The 18,146-nt window shown below is 40.0% G+C and overlaps 1 protein-coding gene across 5 annotated transcripts in view; it reads left to right on the top strand.

Moving 5' to 3' along the window:
* Window positions 1-18,146, top strand: part of TARBP1 (tRNA guanosine 2 -O-methyltransferase TARBP1) — an 84,481-nt gene that overhangs the window by 4,025 nt on the left and 62,310 nt on the right. For all 5 annotated transcript variants that reach the window (XR_012091309.1, XM_007989828.3, XM_007989824.3 and 2 more), the window contains exons 2-9: window positions 2,517-2,614; window positions 4,050-4,119; window positions 7,583-7,731; window positions 9,518-9,570; window positions 11,223-11,320; window positions 14,769-14,904; window positions 15,840-15,936; window positions 18,006-18,095. Coding sequence is in view for 4 of the 5 variants with exons in the window: in XM_007989828.3 (XP_007988019.3) it covers window positions 2,517-2,614; window positions 4,050-4,119; window positions 7,583-7,731; window positions 9,518-9,570; window positions 11,223-11,320; window positions 14,769-14,904; window positions 15,840-15,936; window positions 18,006-18,095 (791 nt within the window). In the remaining variant the exon portion in view is untranslated. The remainder of the gene's footprint in view (window positions 1-2,516; window positions 2,615-4,049; window positions 4,120-7,582; window positions 7,732-9,517; window positions 9,571-11,222; window positions 11,321-14,768; window positions 14,905-15,839; window positions 15,937-18,005; window positions 18,096-18,146) is intronic.

The following is an 18,146-nucleotide window of genomic DNA, read 5'->3' as shown; positions in this document are numbered from 1 at the left end:
GCCAACTTTTGCCTGGTATGAAGTCAGGGACAAGGGTGAAAGTGTGGGAGGGTTTCCTGCCCCTCCACAAGGGGCAGACAGCTTTGACCTGTCGGAGAAGGATCCAGGGGGGCAGGCATGTTTTGGCAGTTGATCACCGTCTTGTACTCCTGCAGGGCATGGCTGGGCCTCTGTAGTTAGTCCTGCTGCCCTGGGTGCCTACTCCGGGGATCTCCTGCCCTGCCCACAGTCTCTCTTGAGAGCACCAGGGCAGGCTTGAAGAAAATTGCTGGTAAATGGATGTGGACTCCTTCAGCAAGCTGTCAGGCTAGCCTACCTTGGTCTTTAAAAACTTGTCAAAATGCCATTTTTAAAACTGCTTTTTGGGTGACCATGTCTTCCTCCTGTGCCAGAGGTAGAAGTTTGTGTGGCCTTTCCATTCTTGGCACGGCTTCCTTCCTTTTGGAATTCAGACCACCTGGTTGCATTGTGACCTCAGCTCTGATGCTCCCCCCACCCACCGCACAACAGTTTAGGATTTTGTAGACTTTTCAGCCTTTCCTCTTTGTATGACAATAACGATCTCCTGTGGTTTTCTATATCCTAATGAGCAGCTGAAACCATACATGTCTAAATGCCTTTATTTTGTCCTCACATTTCACTGATTTTTTGACTGAGGGTAGAATTCGAGCCTGGAAGATATTTCCATGCAGAATTTTAAAGTTATCTATTGTCCCAGAAGCTAGAGCTTCCTCTGTTGAGAAATCTGAAGCCATTCTGAATCCTGTTTGTTTATACAGGAACTGTTTTTCTCTATGGAAGTGTGTAGGATCAGTGGCTCTAGCATTCTGAAATTTCACAGTTTTGATAGGTGTCTATTTTCATCCTTGTGCTGGGCACTTGCTGGACTTCCTATGCAATCTGGAAATCGTGTTCTTCAGTTCTGGGAAATTTTCTAGAATATTTTGTGGATAACTTCGTCCCTTTCTGTTTTCTGTTCTTTTTTTAGATATTGAACTTACTGGACTTTCTTGAAAGCATCTTTTCTAAGGATTTTCTATGATTTTGGATTGAGTTTTTTTTTTTTTTTTTTTTTTTTTTTTTGAGACAAATCCTCGCTCTTGCCCAGGCTAGGGTGCAGTGGCGTGATTATAGCTCACTGTAACTTCAAAATCCTGGGCTCAAGTGATCCTTTCATCTCAGCCTCCGGAGAAGTGGAGATGATAGGTGTGTACCACCATGCCCTGATAATTTTTTAAATTTCCTTGTAGAAACAGGGTCTTGCTGTGTTGTACCAGGCTGTTCTCAAGCTCCTGGTCTCTCAAGCAATCCTCCTGCCTCAGCCTCCCAAAGTGTTGGGATTACAGGCATGAGCTGCCATGCCTGGTCAGAATGTCCCTTGTTTAATAATATCCTGTTCTTATAACAGTACTGTCTTCTTAAGATATTACTGAAAGCTTTTTTAAAAGTTTTCTTCTCCCTGTGTAATTTTGTTTTCTCCAATTTCCTCCTCCTCCTCCATTTGTTTTAGTCTTGATCTTTAGTGTAGAGGTTTCCCCCAACTGTCTGATGATTTTAGATCCCTGTTTATGTTTAAGGATAAGAAATCAAAATTGGTTTTAAAGCTCTAAGCCCATGAGTGGTGCTGCTGACTGAACTTCACCGTAAGGTGATTTGGCCAAGCCATTTCACTAGGGAATCTCGGATGTATTTTCAGGTCTTTCCTCCTGGGCTGGCCAGATTCTGCAGAGAACATCTTCTGGTTGTCTGATGCGTAGTGAGGGCCTGGCCAGTATTCTGGGACCTGAGGGGACAGGTAGAGAGGAGTCTCAGCATGCAGGGTGCACACATGTTTGCTGAATCCCCTTTGTCAGTAGGACTAATGTCTGCTGTGTCCTGCGCCTCCCAATTTGGAGACCCACTATTTTACCTTCTCCAGAAAAGCAGTTCTAGTCTTTTTCCTGTTTAGGACATAGGAAAGGGGCCTGGGGATGTGACTGTTTCTTAAACACTGAACACATCCTCTTTAGTTTAGCCTCACTTTTCACTCCACTTACCAGAAGTAACTTTTGCAACCACTTCCTTTGGTTCAGGGGGATTTTGCAGTGTAAATCAAATTGTTTCCTGGCTTTCCCTCAACTTAAAATTCTCATGACTTGAGTCAACTTGGCTTTCATCTGATTTTCACATTCTGTATTTTACTGCTGTTGTCTGCTACCCGTGTCCTCCATTCTTTTGGGGTTTTGCCCTTGAAAAATCCTTTACTGTTATAGTGAGATTCTTAGGGAGAGAGAGTAGAGTTTATATGTGCAAATCTGCCATTTTTACCCAGAACTCCAAAACAGTAATCATAGTGTTCAAAAAAAAAAAATCTCCCTCAAATTCCCAAGCCCGTTACCCAGGCTCTGATACAGGAGCATCTCCATTATTAGAGAATATATTTGGTAATAGTAGTATTATCTTAAGAACTGCTGTCATTGAGAAACTTATGAAATTTGCAAAAGGAAGAACTAATTTTCTTTTTTAAACCATATCAGGCCCAAGTCTGTTTTGGTGGTCTGAGAAGAAAAAAGATGAACTTCTAAAGTTTTGGGAAAATTATATTTTAATTATGGAGACTTTAGAAGGAAATCAGGTAAGTGTTTTTCTATTTTAGCAAATCCTACAGTAGATAACAATTTTTCTTTTTTAAAAACATTCATTAAAAGCAATGCAAAAAGACCAACTCAGATATAGCTGGTGATGATAGAATCCAAGTATACTTTGTTTTCTGGCATAAATGCAACTTAGAGTGTAACTTGTTTCAGTAAGTTAAAGAATACTTTCAGTTGACTTAAATTATTCAAAAATTTGATCTTCCCTTGCCATTCTAAAACTTTAACATTTATCACTATCAGTATCACCCAAATGGCTTGTTACAAAGTGTAAATTGCCATGCCCTATCCTCAGACTTTCTGGTTCAGTAGGTTGGGGTGGGGCCTGGGACTTTGAGTTTTTTTTTTTTTTTGAGACAGAGTTTTGCGCTCTCGCCCAGGCTGGGGTGCAGTCGCATGATCTCAGCTCACTGCAACATCCGCCTCCTGGGTTCAAGTGATTCTCCTACCTCGGCCTCCCAAGTAGCTGGGACTACAGCCACGACACTGGGTAATTTTTGTATTTTTAGTAGAGACGGGATTTCACCATGTTGGCCAGGCTGGTCTCGAACTCCTGACCTCAAGTAATCCACCCACCTCGGCCTCCCAGAGTGCTGGGATTACAGGTGTGAGCCACTGCACCTGGCCAGGACTTTGAGATTTTTACACGTTCCCAGCTGATACGTATGCTGCTGTTCTGGGAACTCATGGGTTTGAGAACCATGGTTTCCATTCTGCAAGTTGGGGACCACAGAGGTGCCAGCCATCTGTGGAGTCATTGCGAGGTGTCGGTCCAAACGTGCACCAAATCTTGTTTGTGGACTTTAAGTAAATAATTACTTATATATGCTAAATGTATATAGATGCAAGGAGGAGGAATAAAGAAAAAGCATTTCTAAATTCAAATTAACTTTTATGGTTTTCTTTAATCAGTAGATCCATAAAACCCCCATTATTTAGAAACCCAAATTTATCCGTATTATGAAGGATATGTAAATTCTCAAACAAACGTGTCAGCAACTTTGGCTACATGGTATTAAGAACATGGAACTCCAAATTGGCCCTTCTAAGTGTGTGCTGCCATGAACAACTTGAGTAATGGAGAAGACATTTCAGTTTTTTTTTCTCTTTGCAATATCTTAGTATTGGCAGTCCTACCTGTCTCCCAGGACAGTTGAGAATTCTATGACATGATTTGTGATGATCACTATATAAATGGCAGACTTTAACGTAGCTATAATGTGGTGATATTCATTAGCTTTGCCATACTCAGTCTTACATACCTGAATCATACTATTGTTTGAAAAACCGGATAAATCAGGCTCTTTCTACATACGTTTTATAAGAAGAGCTATTGTTAAATAAAGAGATGAAAATTGCCTGATATTTTTCAAGATGCATTTTCATTTCATATGATATTTTTGCTCTTATTTTTAGATACATGTTATAAAGCCAGTTTTACCAAAGCTAAACAATCTGTTTGAATATGCGGTGTCAGAGGAAAATGGTAACAATTATTTTTATATTTTTAATAACATTTATGGTTTTCCCCCGATTTTATAACTAATTCCTGTTTGTTGTAGAGAATTTTGAAAAACTGTAACCAAAGTGTACATCTTGTAATGCTGCCACCAAGAGATAACAGCTGTTACCATTCCAGATATATACCTGGATCATGTTGTTCATGTTTATCTCACTTAGCATAATAACTATATCCATCTACTCATATCCTTAAATTGTCTTTAAGAACACAATTTTGGGCCAGGCATGGTGGCGTATGCCTGTAATCCCAGCACTTTGAGAGGCAGAAGTGGGTGGATCACCTGAGGTCAGGAGTTCAAGACCAACCTGGCCAACGTAGTGAAACTCCATCTCTACTAAAAATACAAAAATTAGCCGGGCATGGTGGTGTGTGCCTGTAGTCCCAGCTACTCGAGAGGCTGAGGCAGGAGAATCCCTTGAATCCAGGAGGCGGAGGTTGCAGTGAGCCGAGATCGCGCCACTGCACTCCAACCTGACGACAGAGCAAGACTCTGTCTCAAAAAAACAAAAAAAACAAAAAAAACAATTTAAAATAGCCACAGAATTTTCTATAATTTAGAGATATGGTTAATTTTTTAAAGTATTGATGATGGAAAATTTCAAACATTTATAGAAGGAGAAGAGCGTGTGTGACACACCTACCACTCTCTTTAATAATGATCCTCTCATGGCCAGCCTTGCTTAGTCTCTCCTGTGTAGCCTTTCTTGTGCCCTTCTCACTAAATGGTTTTGAAGCACATCCCTAGATGTCCTATCATTTTATCTGTGAATATTTTAGCACATTTCTTTAAAAGATAAGGACTCGTCGATAGGGTTTCAATGATGACATAGTTTGTGGTTTTAATAATTGCTCTTTTTTTTTTTGAGATGTGGAGTCTTGCTCTGTTGCCCAGGCTGGAGTGCAGTGGGATCATCTCGGCTCACTGCAACCTCTGCCTCCCAGGTTCAAGCAATTTTTTTGCCTCAGCCTCCCGAGCAGCTGAGATGACAGGCATGCGCCACCACACCTGGCTAATTTTTGTATTTTTAGTAGAGATGGGGTTTCGCCATGTCGGTCAGGCTGGTCTCAAACTCCCGAGCTCAGGTGATCCACCTGCCTCGGCCTCGCAAAGTGCTGGGATTACAGGCATGAGCCACGGCGCCTGGCAATCACTCTTTGGTATGAATATATCTTTTTAACTGCTTCCCATTCTTATTCACTTAGTATATCTTTTCCAGTGTTTGTTAGAGTTACTTGTCTTAAGTTTTCAGTTATTGTTCTGTATCTTGTACTTCTTAGGAAAAGAAAATTCCGGGATATAATTTCAAATACTGTTTATAAGCCCTTGATCACTATGAGAGCTTTTTAGGAGATACACAGTGAAGCTGGAGCTTCCTAAATGTATCTTAATAAAATTAAGTTTAGAGTAATGAAATAGCTAAATGCAGCCCAATAGTGTTTTGGCCTGTGTTCATATGAATGATAAAATGCGCCATTATTGTGTTTACACGTGAGAATTAACCTAGGTAAATGGTTTTTAGTGCCTACTCTAGATAATTACAACTTTAATCGTTTGACCCCTTAGGAATTGAGCTTTATTCAGCTGATTGCTGTAGTTGTTTTCTGATACACTGGGATTTTTTCACAGACCATAAGCATCTATAGTTGCACCTGGGGCTAGAATTTAATTGAATCTTGTGACTTCACTTAGGCATTTACCATTAAAACGATGCTCTTATTACCACATTTTGCCCACAGCTCTTGGCAAACTAAATCAAATAGCAGTGACTGATTTTGAAAAATTACCTTTGCCAAAGAGTTGAACAGGCATCTTGGTGTAAATTACAAATAATGGATTAATTTATTTATAGAATGTCATGAGTTAAAAATGCTGAGTATTTTTCTCTAATATAATTAAAGATATTTCAAAAGAGTTAGAAAAATATCTCTAAGATATTTATTCCATGTTTTTTATTTGCTCACTCATTTATATATTTACTGAATAAATATTTACTTAGTGTCCAGTACATGCTATTAGGTTGGTGTGAATGTCATTGCAGTTTTTGTCATTTTTTTTTAAAATGGCAAAAACCGCAATGACTTTTGCACCAACCTAGTAATTACTGGTGGTAAAATGGTGAGAGCGATGTAGTATTTTTCACCTGACTTTTGTGTTTTCCATGAAAAAATAGTTTTGATTGTAAGGTATATGAGGGGAACAGACAAGGAGCTGATGAAATGGACTAATGGGTGAGTGGGGTAGTCAGGGAAGGCCTGTCTTATGATGACATCTAAGCTAAGAGTCCACGCTGAGGAGGCACCACCTGGGGTGCAAACCCTGAGATGGGAGCAGCTGTAGGAGGCAGAACAGAAGGACCAGTGAGGCTGTAGCAGAGTTGGTGTGTGGAGCGGGGGATGAGGTTGGAGTGGCAGTCAGGGTCAGTTCATGCCTTGTTTGGACTTTATTCTAAGAACAATGAGGAGATGTTGAAGGATTTTAAGCAGAGGCGTGACAATTTCATATTTCTGTGTGAAAAATGGATTGAAGTGGGATAAGAGAAGAATTGGTTGAAACTATTCCAAATCTGAAGTTCTAACCTGCATGCGTGGGGTAATATTTAATTTTTGTACACTGTAGCAGTTATAGCATTTATTTACAGTCTTTCTTATTTTTTCAAACCTCTGCCTCCCAAGTTCAAGGGTTCAAGTGATTCTCGTGTCTCAGCCCCTAACCACCCCCCTGCCCCAGTAGCTGGGATTACAGGCATTTACCACCACGCCCGGCTGATTTCTGTGTTTTTAATAGAGATGGAGTTTTGCCATGTTGGCCAGGCTGGTTTTGAACTCCTGGCCTCATGTGATCCACCTGCCTCGGCCTCCCAAAGTGCTGGGATTACAGGCACGAGCCACTGTGCCTGGCCCATTTAGAGTTTTTCAAAATGAAGCTGCCTGAATACGGAATACTGAATACCAAAATTATTTTGGTTAACATACTCATATGTGACTAAAAACAGGCTGGGTGCAGTGGCTCCTACCTGTAATCCCAGTGCTTTGGCAGGCGGAGGATGGAGGATCACTTGAACTCAGGAGTTCAAGTCCAGCTTGGGGGACATTCTGAGAGCACGTTTCTAAAAAATATTTTAAAAATTGTCTGGGCATGGTGTTGCGTACCTGTAGTCCTACTAGGAAACTGCTCAGGAAGCTGAGGCATGAGGATCGCTTGAACCCTGGAGTTTGAGGTTGCAGTGAGCTAGAATTTTGCAACTGCACTGTAGTCTGGGTGACGTAGTGAGAACCTGTCTCTCAAAAAACAGTAACAAAAACTTTTTTGTAGTGTTATAATGAAGTTATTGTGTTTGTCTGTACATGTATTTATTTATGAGTATGTAGTCTTGATGGTGAAACAAAGACAGAAGCAGATGTCAACATTAGATGTTTATTTCCACAGGATGTTGGCTCTTTCACCCATCCTGGCATATGTGTATTTATAAAAGAATGTTTGAAAGTGAAAACAAAATCCTGACCAAAGAAGGTGTTATCCATTTTTTGGAGCTGTATGAAACAAAGATTCTTCCATTTTCACCAGAATTTTCTGAGGTAATGACAGCCTATCCCCTTCCTTCCTCCCATTGTTGAAAAGTGAGAGGTAAAAATACACTAGGGTTCTATATCAGCAAGTAACATTTTGTTGATTTGCATCCAACAAATCATATTTCTCTAAACCCAGCTTTCCTATTTGGAAAAAAGCTTATGTTGTTTCTCAACAAGCCAAAAGGTAGAACTGCCTGCATTATTACCGTTGTGAAAAAGTAGTTCTATATTATCAATATTCAGACCAGCGTAAGTCAAGAATCATAAGCATAAGTCAAGTTTTCACCGTATGAAAACTGGTATAGAAGCTTTCAGGTGATGCTGTTCTCACAGTTCTGAGCCACTGATGACTGTTACTCGTTTAGCGATGCTACTTCTCCAGTTCTGACTCAATGAATTGCTGTTGTCTACTTTATGAAATAGAGATTGCCTTCTGAGCAATATTTATTAGAATCTGTACTTCCATTTGTCAGGAACTACACGAGGCAGAGACGGTGGGAGTTAGAGCTGTGATTTTAAGTTTTATATTACGGTGCCATATGAGTTCCATGATGACCTCCTTAGGTAGAGTAATCTGCCTCTCATTTAGAGGTGACAGAAGTCAATTTTTTTCTTGTTTTTCTTTCAATAGGTTTTTTCTTTTCTTTTCTTTTCTTTTTGAGATGGAGTCTCACGCCTGTCGCCCAGGCTGGAGTGCAGTGGCGTCATCTCAGCTCTCTGCAGCCTCTGCTTCCCAGGTTCAAGTGATCCTCCTGCCTCAGCCTCCCAAGTAGTTGGGATTACAGGTGGGCACCATCACACCTGGCTAATTTTTGTATTTTTAGTAGAGACGGGGTTCTGCCATGTTGGCTAGGCTGGTATCGAACTCCTGAGCTCAAGTGATCCACCTGCCTTGGCCTCCCAAAATGCTGGGATTACAGGCGTGAACCATTGTGCCTGGCTGCTGCTGCTTCTTTTTTTTTTTAAAGAATGATTGAATTTATTTCTCAGATGGTGATACAATTTTTTTTTTTTTTTTGAGACAGAGTCTCACTCTGTTGCCCAGGCTGGAGTGCAGTGATATGATCTCGACTCACTGCAACCTCTGCCTCACGGAATTAAGGGATTCTTATGCCTCAGCCTCCCAAGTAGGTGGGACTACAGGTGCACGCCACCATGCCTGGCTCAGTTTTGTAATTTTAGTAGAGACAGGGTTTTGCCATGTTGGCCAGGCTGGTCTCAAACTCCTGGCCTCAGCCTCCAAGTGCTAGGATTACAAGTGTAAGCCACCACACCCAGCCTAAGTCAGTTTTTTCTCATTGTTTTAATATGTGCTATGGTGTATTGAGATGCATCATGTTTCTACATTCTATTATTTGTGTACTTCATGTAAGCTTGCTTTTCTCACCAGTATCTAATAGTAATTTTTTGAGTATAATTTTTTCCTCTTTATTCTCTAGGCATAGGGGCTTCAGTTTTCTCTTGAGTATCTTTTTGGTTTTTCTGTCATTACCTTTATTTTCTAGCATATGTTTCTTCTTTGGATTCCTTCCTTCTTTCTTTACCCGACACATGAACTCTCTTCTTAGTGTGGCATACATTTTAATCAGGTGGGAAAATTCTGTACTTACTTTGTTTTTCTGGTAGAATTAAGCTTCCCCTCCAGGACCATCAGTAAATTTAGCCTGCAGCATAAGGGATCAGCTTTGCTTATAGCAGGTCTTCTGTAAGCCTGTGTAGGATGTTCGGTCAGGGAAGCTGACTTCAAAATTGCATTTACAACTAAGTTTCAATTATGTGTCTTTTTTTTTAGTTTATTATTGGACCCTTAATGGATGCACTTTCAGAGAGCTCTCTGTATAGCAGGTAAAGAGACATTATGTTATGATGTATTTGATACATTTTCATGTCAGGAGACCTGACCAGATTGTTTAATGCATTTGGCACATACGGTATGTTGCTGAATAGACAGTCAAGTTTTTCTTATCGTGTGGTCCTTTTCCTATTTGTTATTCTTGCATTCTGATTTGCACCAAGTGTTTCTCCTTTCTTTTTTCTTGTTTCCTTTTTTCTGCCTTGAGCTCCTCTATTCTTGGGCTGTTGGAAACTCTTCTGTAGCTCACTTTCTTCTCCCTATTGCTGCTTTCTGCCCTCTTGGAAGTTGTAATGACTTTGGCTAACTAATGCTTTAAACTTATTTTCCTTTTTCTTTTAACTTAGTTTCACACTTACAGAACAGTCTTGAGAATAATCCAAAGAATTCTCATTTCCCGTTCATCCATATTCCTCAAATGTTAATATTTTACTGCATTTGCTTGATCGTTGCATCTCCCTGTGTGTGCATCTTTCTTAGCTTTGTCTGCTGACCAGACTTACTTATTTATATCTTTTCCAGTGCCTGTCTGTGCGTCCATCCATCCATCCGTATTAAGAACCATGAATTCACACCAGGACGTCCAGTTTCAGTTCAGTACTGCAGGGTTCATTCTAACCTTTTCCTTTCCATATCCGGCAGTGGCTGCTGTTATTCATCCTGTCTCTACTTACAGGCCACAGTTATGTTTTGAAAAGGTTGACAGTGAGAAGTTTGTCAGGATTGTACCTTAGCCTCATTTTTTTGAGCATCATTTATGACTCTTGAATTCTCATCTTCAGAAATCTCCTCTGCTCTTGAAATTGTCTTTCTAATATTAACTAAATTTATAGTTGCATCTTGAAACAGAGCTACATCCCCCCACCAGCCAATTTCTTGAAACATTTTTAGTCTGTGCCACATTATATTAATATTTAGTCCTGTTTAATAATATTGAAAGAGCATAGCAACACTTGATTTGCCAATTATTTTTAGTTTTCAAATAACTCATTACTATTGAATAGTTTTCTGTAGCAATTAGACAGCTGGAGAGCAGTAAAACCAATGAAAAAATCTTGGTGTTTTCTAAGAGTTGACAAACACATTTATTATGAAATGCCTTCAGTTTTCTAGCCCTCTAATGTGTTCGATTAGCAGATAATGTTCCTGGAAGAAACATATAGCAGAAAAAATGTGACTTTAGTAGATGTTAACAATTAGATGCTCCGCAAAAGTAATTTATTACTAATATATGTCTTTGTTATGAATGTTACTTCTTTTATTTTAGACGTAAAGATTTAAAGTCATTGGATTACATGTTGGGAACAATAAAATATAATTTAAAAATTATCATTTCCGGCTCTTATTTTTTATGATACTATTTAGCAAGATTTATATATGTGGAAGGGAAAATGTCATAAAAAGGAAATCCTCAGTGTAGTAGGTTATTATCTCACGTCCATTTTCCTACAAGGTCCTGATGTTTCTATAATCAGAAGGATTCTCAGAATTTTACTGAAAAATGAAATGCAGGTTCAGAAAAATAAGACTGTCTGATTGTTTTATTGTTGAAAGACTTTTGGGCCATGGTCCATTTAGGCTAATTTCAGTGTAATCACTTGTAAATAAATGTTAAATATTTGTTTTCCCCCATCTCTGTTTGTAGGTCCCCAGGCCAGCCGATAGGAAGCTGTTCTCCATTGGGACTGAAATTACAGAAGTTTTTAGTCACGTATATTTCTCTTCTTCCAGGAGACATAAAGAGTATGTGTCAGTAAAGGGTTTTTTTATAATGCATTAGCTTACAATTTTGTTTTTAGCAAATTGGTTATAAGCACCATCAACTATTATAATAAATATTTTCAAAATGGTTTCCTTTTCCAGGATATGCATATTTTCTCAGAATTATACAGTATCTTTTTTGAGTTCACACTTTAGTCATTGTGTATGACATATTACCAGTATTGGCATGAGTAGCATGGAGGTAATTTTAGAAGGTGTGCTGCAATTTAGCCATCTTTTCTAATTGTCTACTATTCAGTTTCAAGAATTAGTAAAATATATTCAAGAAATAGGGAACCTGGTTTTAGGAAAAAGTAGTAAACAGAATACTCATTGTGGCAAGTTGTCCCTTTATAGGTATTAACTTAGGAAGTTAAGAAAGAAAAAATAAGCCAGGTGCAATGGCTCCCGCCTGGAATCCCAGCACTTTGGGAGGCTGAGGCAGGCAGATCACCTGAGATCAGGAGTTTGAGACCAACCTGCCAACACAGCGAAACTCCGTCTCTTCTAAAAATACAAAAATTATCCGGGCATGATGGTGTGTACCTGTAATCCCAGCTACTTGGGAGGCTGAGGCAGGAGAATCACTTGAACTCAGGAGGCGGCGGTTGCAGTAAGTCGAGATTGTGCCACCGTACTCTAGCCTGGGTGACAGAGCAAGACTGTCTCAAAAACAAAACAAAACAAAACAAAAAAGCACTTGTTTTATTATGTAAGACCTTGTCCTAGAGCCATCCCCATTCTTCAGGTTCATTCTAATGAGGTAGGTGGGAAAGCAGAGCACAAAAGCCGTGTAATTTTTGTTTGCTGAGCAGCAGCAGGACCTACTCTGCTTTGTGAGTCCTTGTGTTACTCCCACCTTTGTGATTTATAAAGTGAGCCTAGAATACCTATTTTTTTTCTTTTGTATTTAATCTGGCAAATAGGATGACAAGATGGCCAGCGGTAATGTCTATTCAAACGTCAGAAAAAAGGGAAAATATGGTCTGTATATCATGACTTTAAATTTATAGAAAATTGATTGTTTTGATTACTTTTTCTTTAAAAAAATGAGTTAATGGGAAAGATGGGGAAGATAACTATTAGAGTCGTTCTCTCTTTTTTTTATTTGAGATGGAGTCGTGCTCTGTTGTTAGGCTGGAGTGCGGTGGCGTGATCTCAGCTCATTGCAACCTCTGCCTCCTGGGTTCGAGTGATTCTCCTGCCTCAGCCTCCCGAGTAGCTGGGACTACAGGCGTGCGCCACCACACCCAGCTAATTTTTGTATTGTTAGTAGAGACAGGGTTTTACCATGTTGGCCAGTATGGTCTCGATCTTTTGACCTCGTGATCTGCCCGCCTCGGCCTCCCAAAGTGCTGGGATTACAGGCATGAGCCACCACACCCAGCCTAGAGTCATTCGTTAGTTTGGTAGATTTCAGGAGTTTAATTAAGCATCTGAGCTGCAGCCACATGGGGATGAATTTGTCAGCCACGTGGCTGCCTTGCATGTCAGTAGCACATGTGAGTGAACTGATGTCGGTCAGGGCTTCCCAGAATTTGAGAGCCAGGTGTTTGTGGTCCAGGACCAGGCATATCACAGATGCTTGGTAAATGTGTTGAGTCAATGCGAAATGGAAACTTGGCCATTGCCATCTTCCCAGTGTCATGAGTGAAGTGTTAGGCAAAAGATGAGATTTACTGGATTTAATTAGTGCAAATGGAAGAAAGAAAAATTGAGGCCAGGAGTTCAAAAAGAGCAATTAAAACTTTCATTCACAGTTACTTAGTCATTTTTCAGTCATGTTTCCAGTGAATATCTTCTGTGTATTTGGAATGTCTTTCATACTAGGTATTTCAAAAGATAGAAAATACACATAATGTCCTTTTAGGAGCTTCTGAGGATTTCTTAAAAGTCATTCTACAACTATGTGAGAAAACAGACATTTTCACTAACTGAGGGTCTTTAACAAATCACACATTAGCAGAGAGGACAGAATGAAGCACTATCCCTTTATATCTCAAAATGGAAATGTAAATGATAGTAATTAAATACAAGGTAGTCAAGAAACAGCCTATGAGAAAGATGTTACTGTTTGCAGATACTAGAGGCCACTAACCATCAATACTTCCTATCCTGTTTTTCCTTAACATCTCAAATAGAAGAATGGCTTCTAATCATAAACAGTTTATCTTTTACCGGCCAGGTGTGGTGGCTCACGTCTGTAATCTCAGTACTTTGGGAGGCTGAGGTGGGCAGATCACCTGAGATCAGTGAGACCAGCTGGCCAACATGGCCCAACCCCATCTCCACTAAAAATACAAAAATTAGCTGGGTATGGTGGCACATGCCCGTAATCCCAGCTACTCCGGAGGCTGAGGCAGGAGAATTGCTTGATCTCGGGAGGTGGAGGTTACAGTGAGCCAAGATCGAGCCACTGCACTCAAGCCTGGGCAGCAGAGTGAGACTCTGTCTCAAAAAAGAAAAGAAAAGAAAAGAAAAAATTACCTTTAAAAAAAATATAGCTCCATGGGTATCAGAATTCCTATAGTATAGTAGAATACTTATCTTGGGTATCAGAATTCCTATAGTATAGTAGAATACTTATCTTACTAAAATAGAAATGAAATTAACTTTCTTTTACAACGGCTTTATTGAGATAGAATTCACTCTTTTAAACCATTTCATTCAGTGGTGTTTAGTGTATTCACAAAGTTGTACAGCCATTACCACTGTCTAATTCCTGAATATTTTGATCACCCTCAAAAAGAAGCCCCAGGCGTATAAATAGTCACTTCTCATTCTCCTCTACCCATAGTTCCTGGCAGCCACTAATCCTCTTTGTCTGTATAGATTTGCGTATTCTCAGCATTTCATGTCAGTGGAATCATACAATACGTGGCTTTTTATGTCTGGCTTCTTTCACTTAGCATAGTGTTTTCAAGGTTTATCCATGTTGTGGCATGTATCAGCATTGCATTCCTTTTTGTAGCTGAATAGTATTTCACTGTATAGATATTTCACATTTTGTTCATTCATTTCATTGGTAGACATTTGGATTGTTTTCACTTTTGACTATCTGAGTAATGCTGTTATGAATGTTCATGTACAAGTTTCTGTATGAACACATTTTCAGTTATCTTGGGTATATACCTAGAAGTGGAATTGCTGGATCATGTGGTCAGTCTGTTTAAGTTTTGGAGGAACTGCCGTACTGTTTTCCACAGTGGCTGCACCGTTTTACATTCCCTCCAGCATTGTGTGGGGTTCTGGGTTCTCCACATCCTCCCAACTCTGATTATTGTCTGTCCTTTAGATTATAACCATCCTAGTGTGTGGGAAGTGGAGCGTCACTGTGGTTTTCACTTGTATTTCCCTAATACCTAATGGTATTGAGCTTCTTTTCATCTGCTTATTGGCAACAATAATAATTTAAAACTTTTTCTTTCAGGTAACTTCCTATTGAAGTTTATTCGGAAGATGACAAGTAGGCATTGGTGTGCTGTTCCCATTTTATTTCTATCTAAGGCTTTGGCAAATGTCCCAAAGTATAAGGCCCTGGGTATAGATGGGCTTCTTGCTCTCAGGTAATTTACTCTGGATATGTACTTGTATGGTTATTTGCCATGACTTTCCATCAATGTATATATTTTTCCCTCTGTTTTAATCTACAGTAAATGGAAATAGTTAATATTGGCATTGGGATGTTTGAGCTCTTAATTTTACATAAGAAAAAAATATGTTATTCATATAGTTGAACTTACTTTGTTTTACAAATTACTAGTTTAAATGTATACTGATGATATATGCTGTTGAATTTTGACCTCTTTAAATAAGACCAGTAAGTTTTTTTTTTTTTTTTAATTACATTTGTAGGTAGAAAACTAAAGATAAAATATCAAACAATAATATTTAATAGAAAGTATTTCAAAAATGTTGGTAAAAAGGAATTTGAGGAGATGAAAAAAAGAAAAAGTATTTCAGTAAATATAAACTTCTTTAAAAGCATCTTCATTTATAGTTTTTTTTTGTTTTTTTGAGCTGGAGTCTCGCTCTGTCACCCAGGTTGGAGTGCAGTGGCATGATCTCAGCTCACTGCAATCTCTGCCTTCTGGGTTCAAGCAATTCTCGTGCCTTCGCCTCCTAAGTAGCTGGGATTACAGGTGTGCACCATTACTCCCAGCTAATTTTTGTATTTTTAGTAGAGACGGGGTTTCACCATGTTGGCTAGGCTGGTCTCAAACTCCTGACCTCAGGTGACCTGCCTGTCTCAGCCTCTCAAAGTGCTGGGATTACAGGTGTGAGCCACTGCGCCTGGCCTGTAGTCTTATTTTTAAAAGAGACTTGTTTCATAGTAAAATTGAGCTCTAATAGAGGCCATAATGGGAAATAACAGCTTTGAAATTCTGCTGACTTTCTGCATTAGAAATTGTAGATGTTATAAATCTACTTGTTGATAATCACAAATTATCAGAATTGTCTTTGGGAATACGGAACTTCATTTTTTGTGTTTCGATGTCAGGGATGTTATTCATTGCACTATGATCACACATCAGATTCTTCTGAGAGGGGCAGCCCAATGCTACCTTCTTCAAACAGCTATGAATTTGCTAGATGTGGTAAGTTTCTCTTTTGTTACTTCCATTTACAAGTCTTTCTTAGTGAGTGGTTGTGCAGAAATGAGTTAACATAGCAGACCTATGATACTACCATTAGAAAGGCCTGCTTGTGGCCGGGCGCGGTGGCTCAAACCTGTAATCCCAGCACTTTGGGAGGCCGAGACGGGCGGATCACAAGGTCAGGAGATCGAGACCATCCTGGCTAACCCGGTGAAACCCCGTCTCTACTAAAAAAATACAAAAAACTAGGCGGGCTAGGTGGCGGCGCCTGTAGTCCCAGCTACTCGGGAGGCTGAGGCAGGAGAATGGCGTAAACCTGGGAGGCGAAGCTTGCAGTGAGCTGAGATCCGGCCACTGCAGCCTGGGCGACAGAGTAAGGCTCCGTCTCCAAAAAAAAAAAAAAAAAAAAAAGAAAGGCCTCCTTGTAAGGTTGGCCCTTGGCTGGCTGGCAATGGGACCTTGGATTTTGGGAGGATTTACACTATCCTAACTGCTAAGAGTGGCTTATTGTATCTAAAGTGTTTGTTCATTGTGGTTTATGCTGAAAACCTGCTTTCTTTCTGGGAGTCTGGAATTTCAGTATGTATGAGGCAAAAGGTACCTGCATGACCACGTCCCAGTAAAAGCCCGAGGCACTGAGTCTTTATTGAGCTTCCCTGGTAGACAGACTTTCACTGTGTTGTCACAGCTTGTTGCTGGGGGAGCTAGGCGTGTCCTGGGTGGCCCACTGGGAGAGGATTCTTGGAGCTTGTACCTCGTTCCCTTTATACTTTTCCCCTCATCTTCCCCTGTATCGACATACAAGGATTATATATGGTGCATATTCTGTGCTTTTTACAAAGCGTCAATAAACATTGCTTACTACAGGGGTCAACAAACTCTTTCTGTGCAGTGCCAGGTAGCAAACACTTTTTAAGCTTTGCAGCTGGCTTTATGATCTGTGTTGAAACTTCTGAACTAAATAAACAGGCGTTGGCTATGTTCCAACAAAACTATTTACAAAACAGGCCGTGAGTAGTTTTTGCCAGTGCCTGACCTAGATAGAGCAAGGTATCTTCATTCAAGATGTACAACCTTAAGGGAATGAAAGACCTAGGTGGTTTTCTTAGTCAGGGTCATTTTTATGGCATTGAAAATAATCACTTTAGGCCGGGCGCGGTGGCTCAAGCCTGTAATCCCAGCACTTTGGGAGGCCGAGACGGGCGGATCACGAGGTCAGGAGATCGAGACCAGCCTGGCTAACACGGTGAAACCCCGTCTCTACAAAAAAAATACAAAAAACTGGCCGGGCGAGGTGGCGGGCGCCTGTAGTCCCAGCTACTCGGGAGGCTGAGGCAGGAGAATGGCGTAGACCCGGGAGGCGGAGCTTGCAGTGAGCTGAGATCCGGCCACTGCACTTCAGCCTGGGCGACAGAGCAAGACTCCGTCTCAAAAAAAAAAAAAAAAAAAAAAAAAAGAAAGAAAATAATCACTTTTTTTTTTTCCTGAGACAGAGTTTTGCTCTTGTCTCCCAGACTAGAGTGCAGTGGTGCATTCTTGGCTCACTGCAACCTCCGCCTCCCAGGTTCAAGTGATTCTCCTGCCTCAGCCTCCCAAGTAGCTGGGATTACAGGGCACCTGCCACCATGTCCAGCTAATCTTTGCATTTTTAGCAGAGATGGGGTTTTGCCATGTTGGCCCGGCTGGTCTTGAACTCCTGACCTCAGGTGATCCATCCACCTTGGGCTCCCAATGTGTTGGGATTACAGGCGTCAGCCTCACATTTTGATTGAAAGTAATTTCTTCTTATAGAATGGTGTTTTTTTTTTTTTTTTTTTTAAGATTGTGACCATCTTTAAGATAGTAACGTCAATTGTAAGTCAACATGGTATCTTTATGTTAAAAGTTGAATAATATTTTCTTTTTATTTGCTTTCTTTTGATTTAGCTAATGATACTTGCTTTCTTTTGATTTAGCTAATGATAACCTACTTTAAATAGTGTTAATTGGTTGTCTCCACGGTGGTTTTAGTTTATTCAGTTAAACATTTTAAGATGAGTAATTTTTAAAACCATTCCTGCCCTGCCCAGGAGAAAGTGTCACTTTCTGATGTCTCAACTTTTCTCATGTCTCTGAGACAAGAGGAATCCTTAGGACGAGGAACTTCATTGTGGACAGAGGTGAGATTGAAGATAATTTAATAAAGTCTTTGAAAACTATAAAAAATGATT

This window comes from Chlorocebus sabaeus, chromosome 25 (genome assembly GCF_047675955.1).
Source record: "Chlorocebus sabaeus isolate Y175 chromosome 25, mChlSab1.0.hap1, whole genome shotgun sequence".
NCBI lineage: Eukaryota > Metazoa > Chordata > Mammalia > Primates > Cercopithecidae > Chlorocebus > Chlorocebus sabaeus.
The sequence above is the reverse complement of the archived record's forward strand: the minus strand, read 5'-3'. Positions and strand labels throughout refer to the sequence as shown.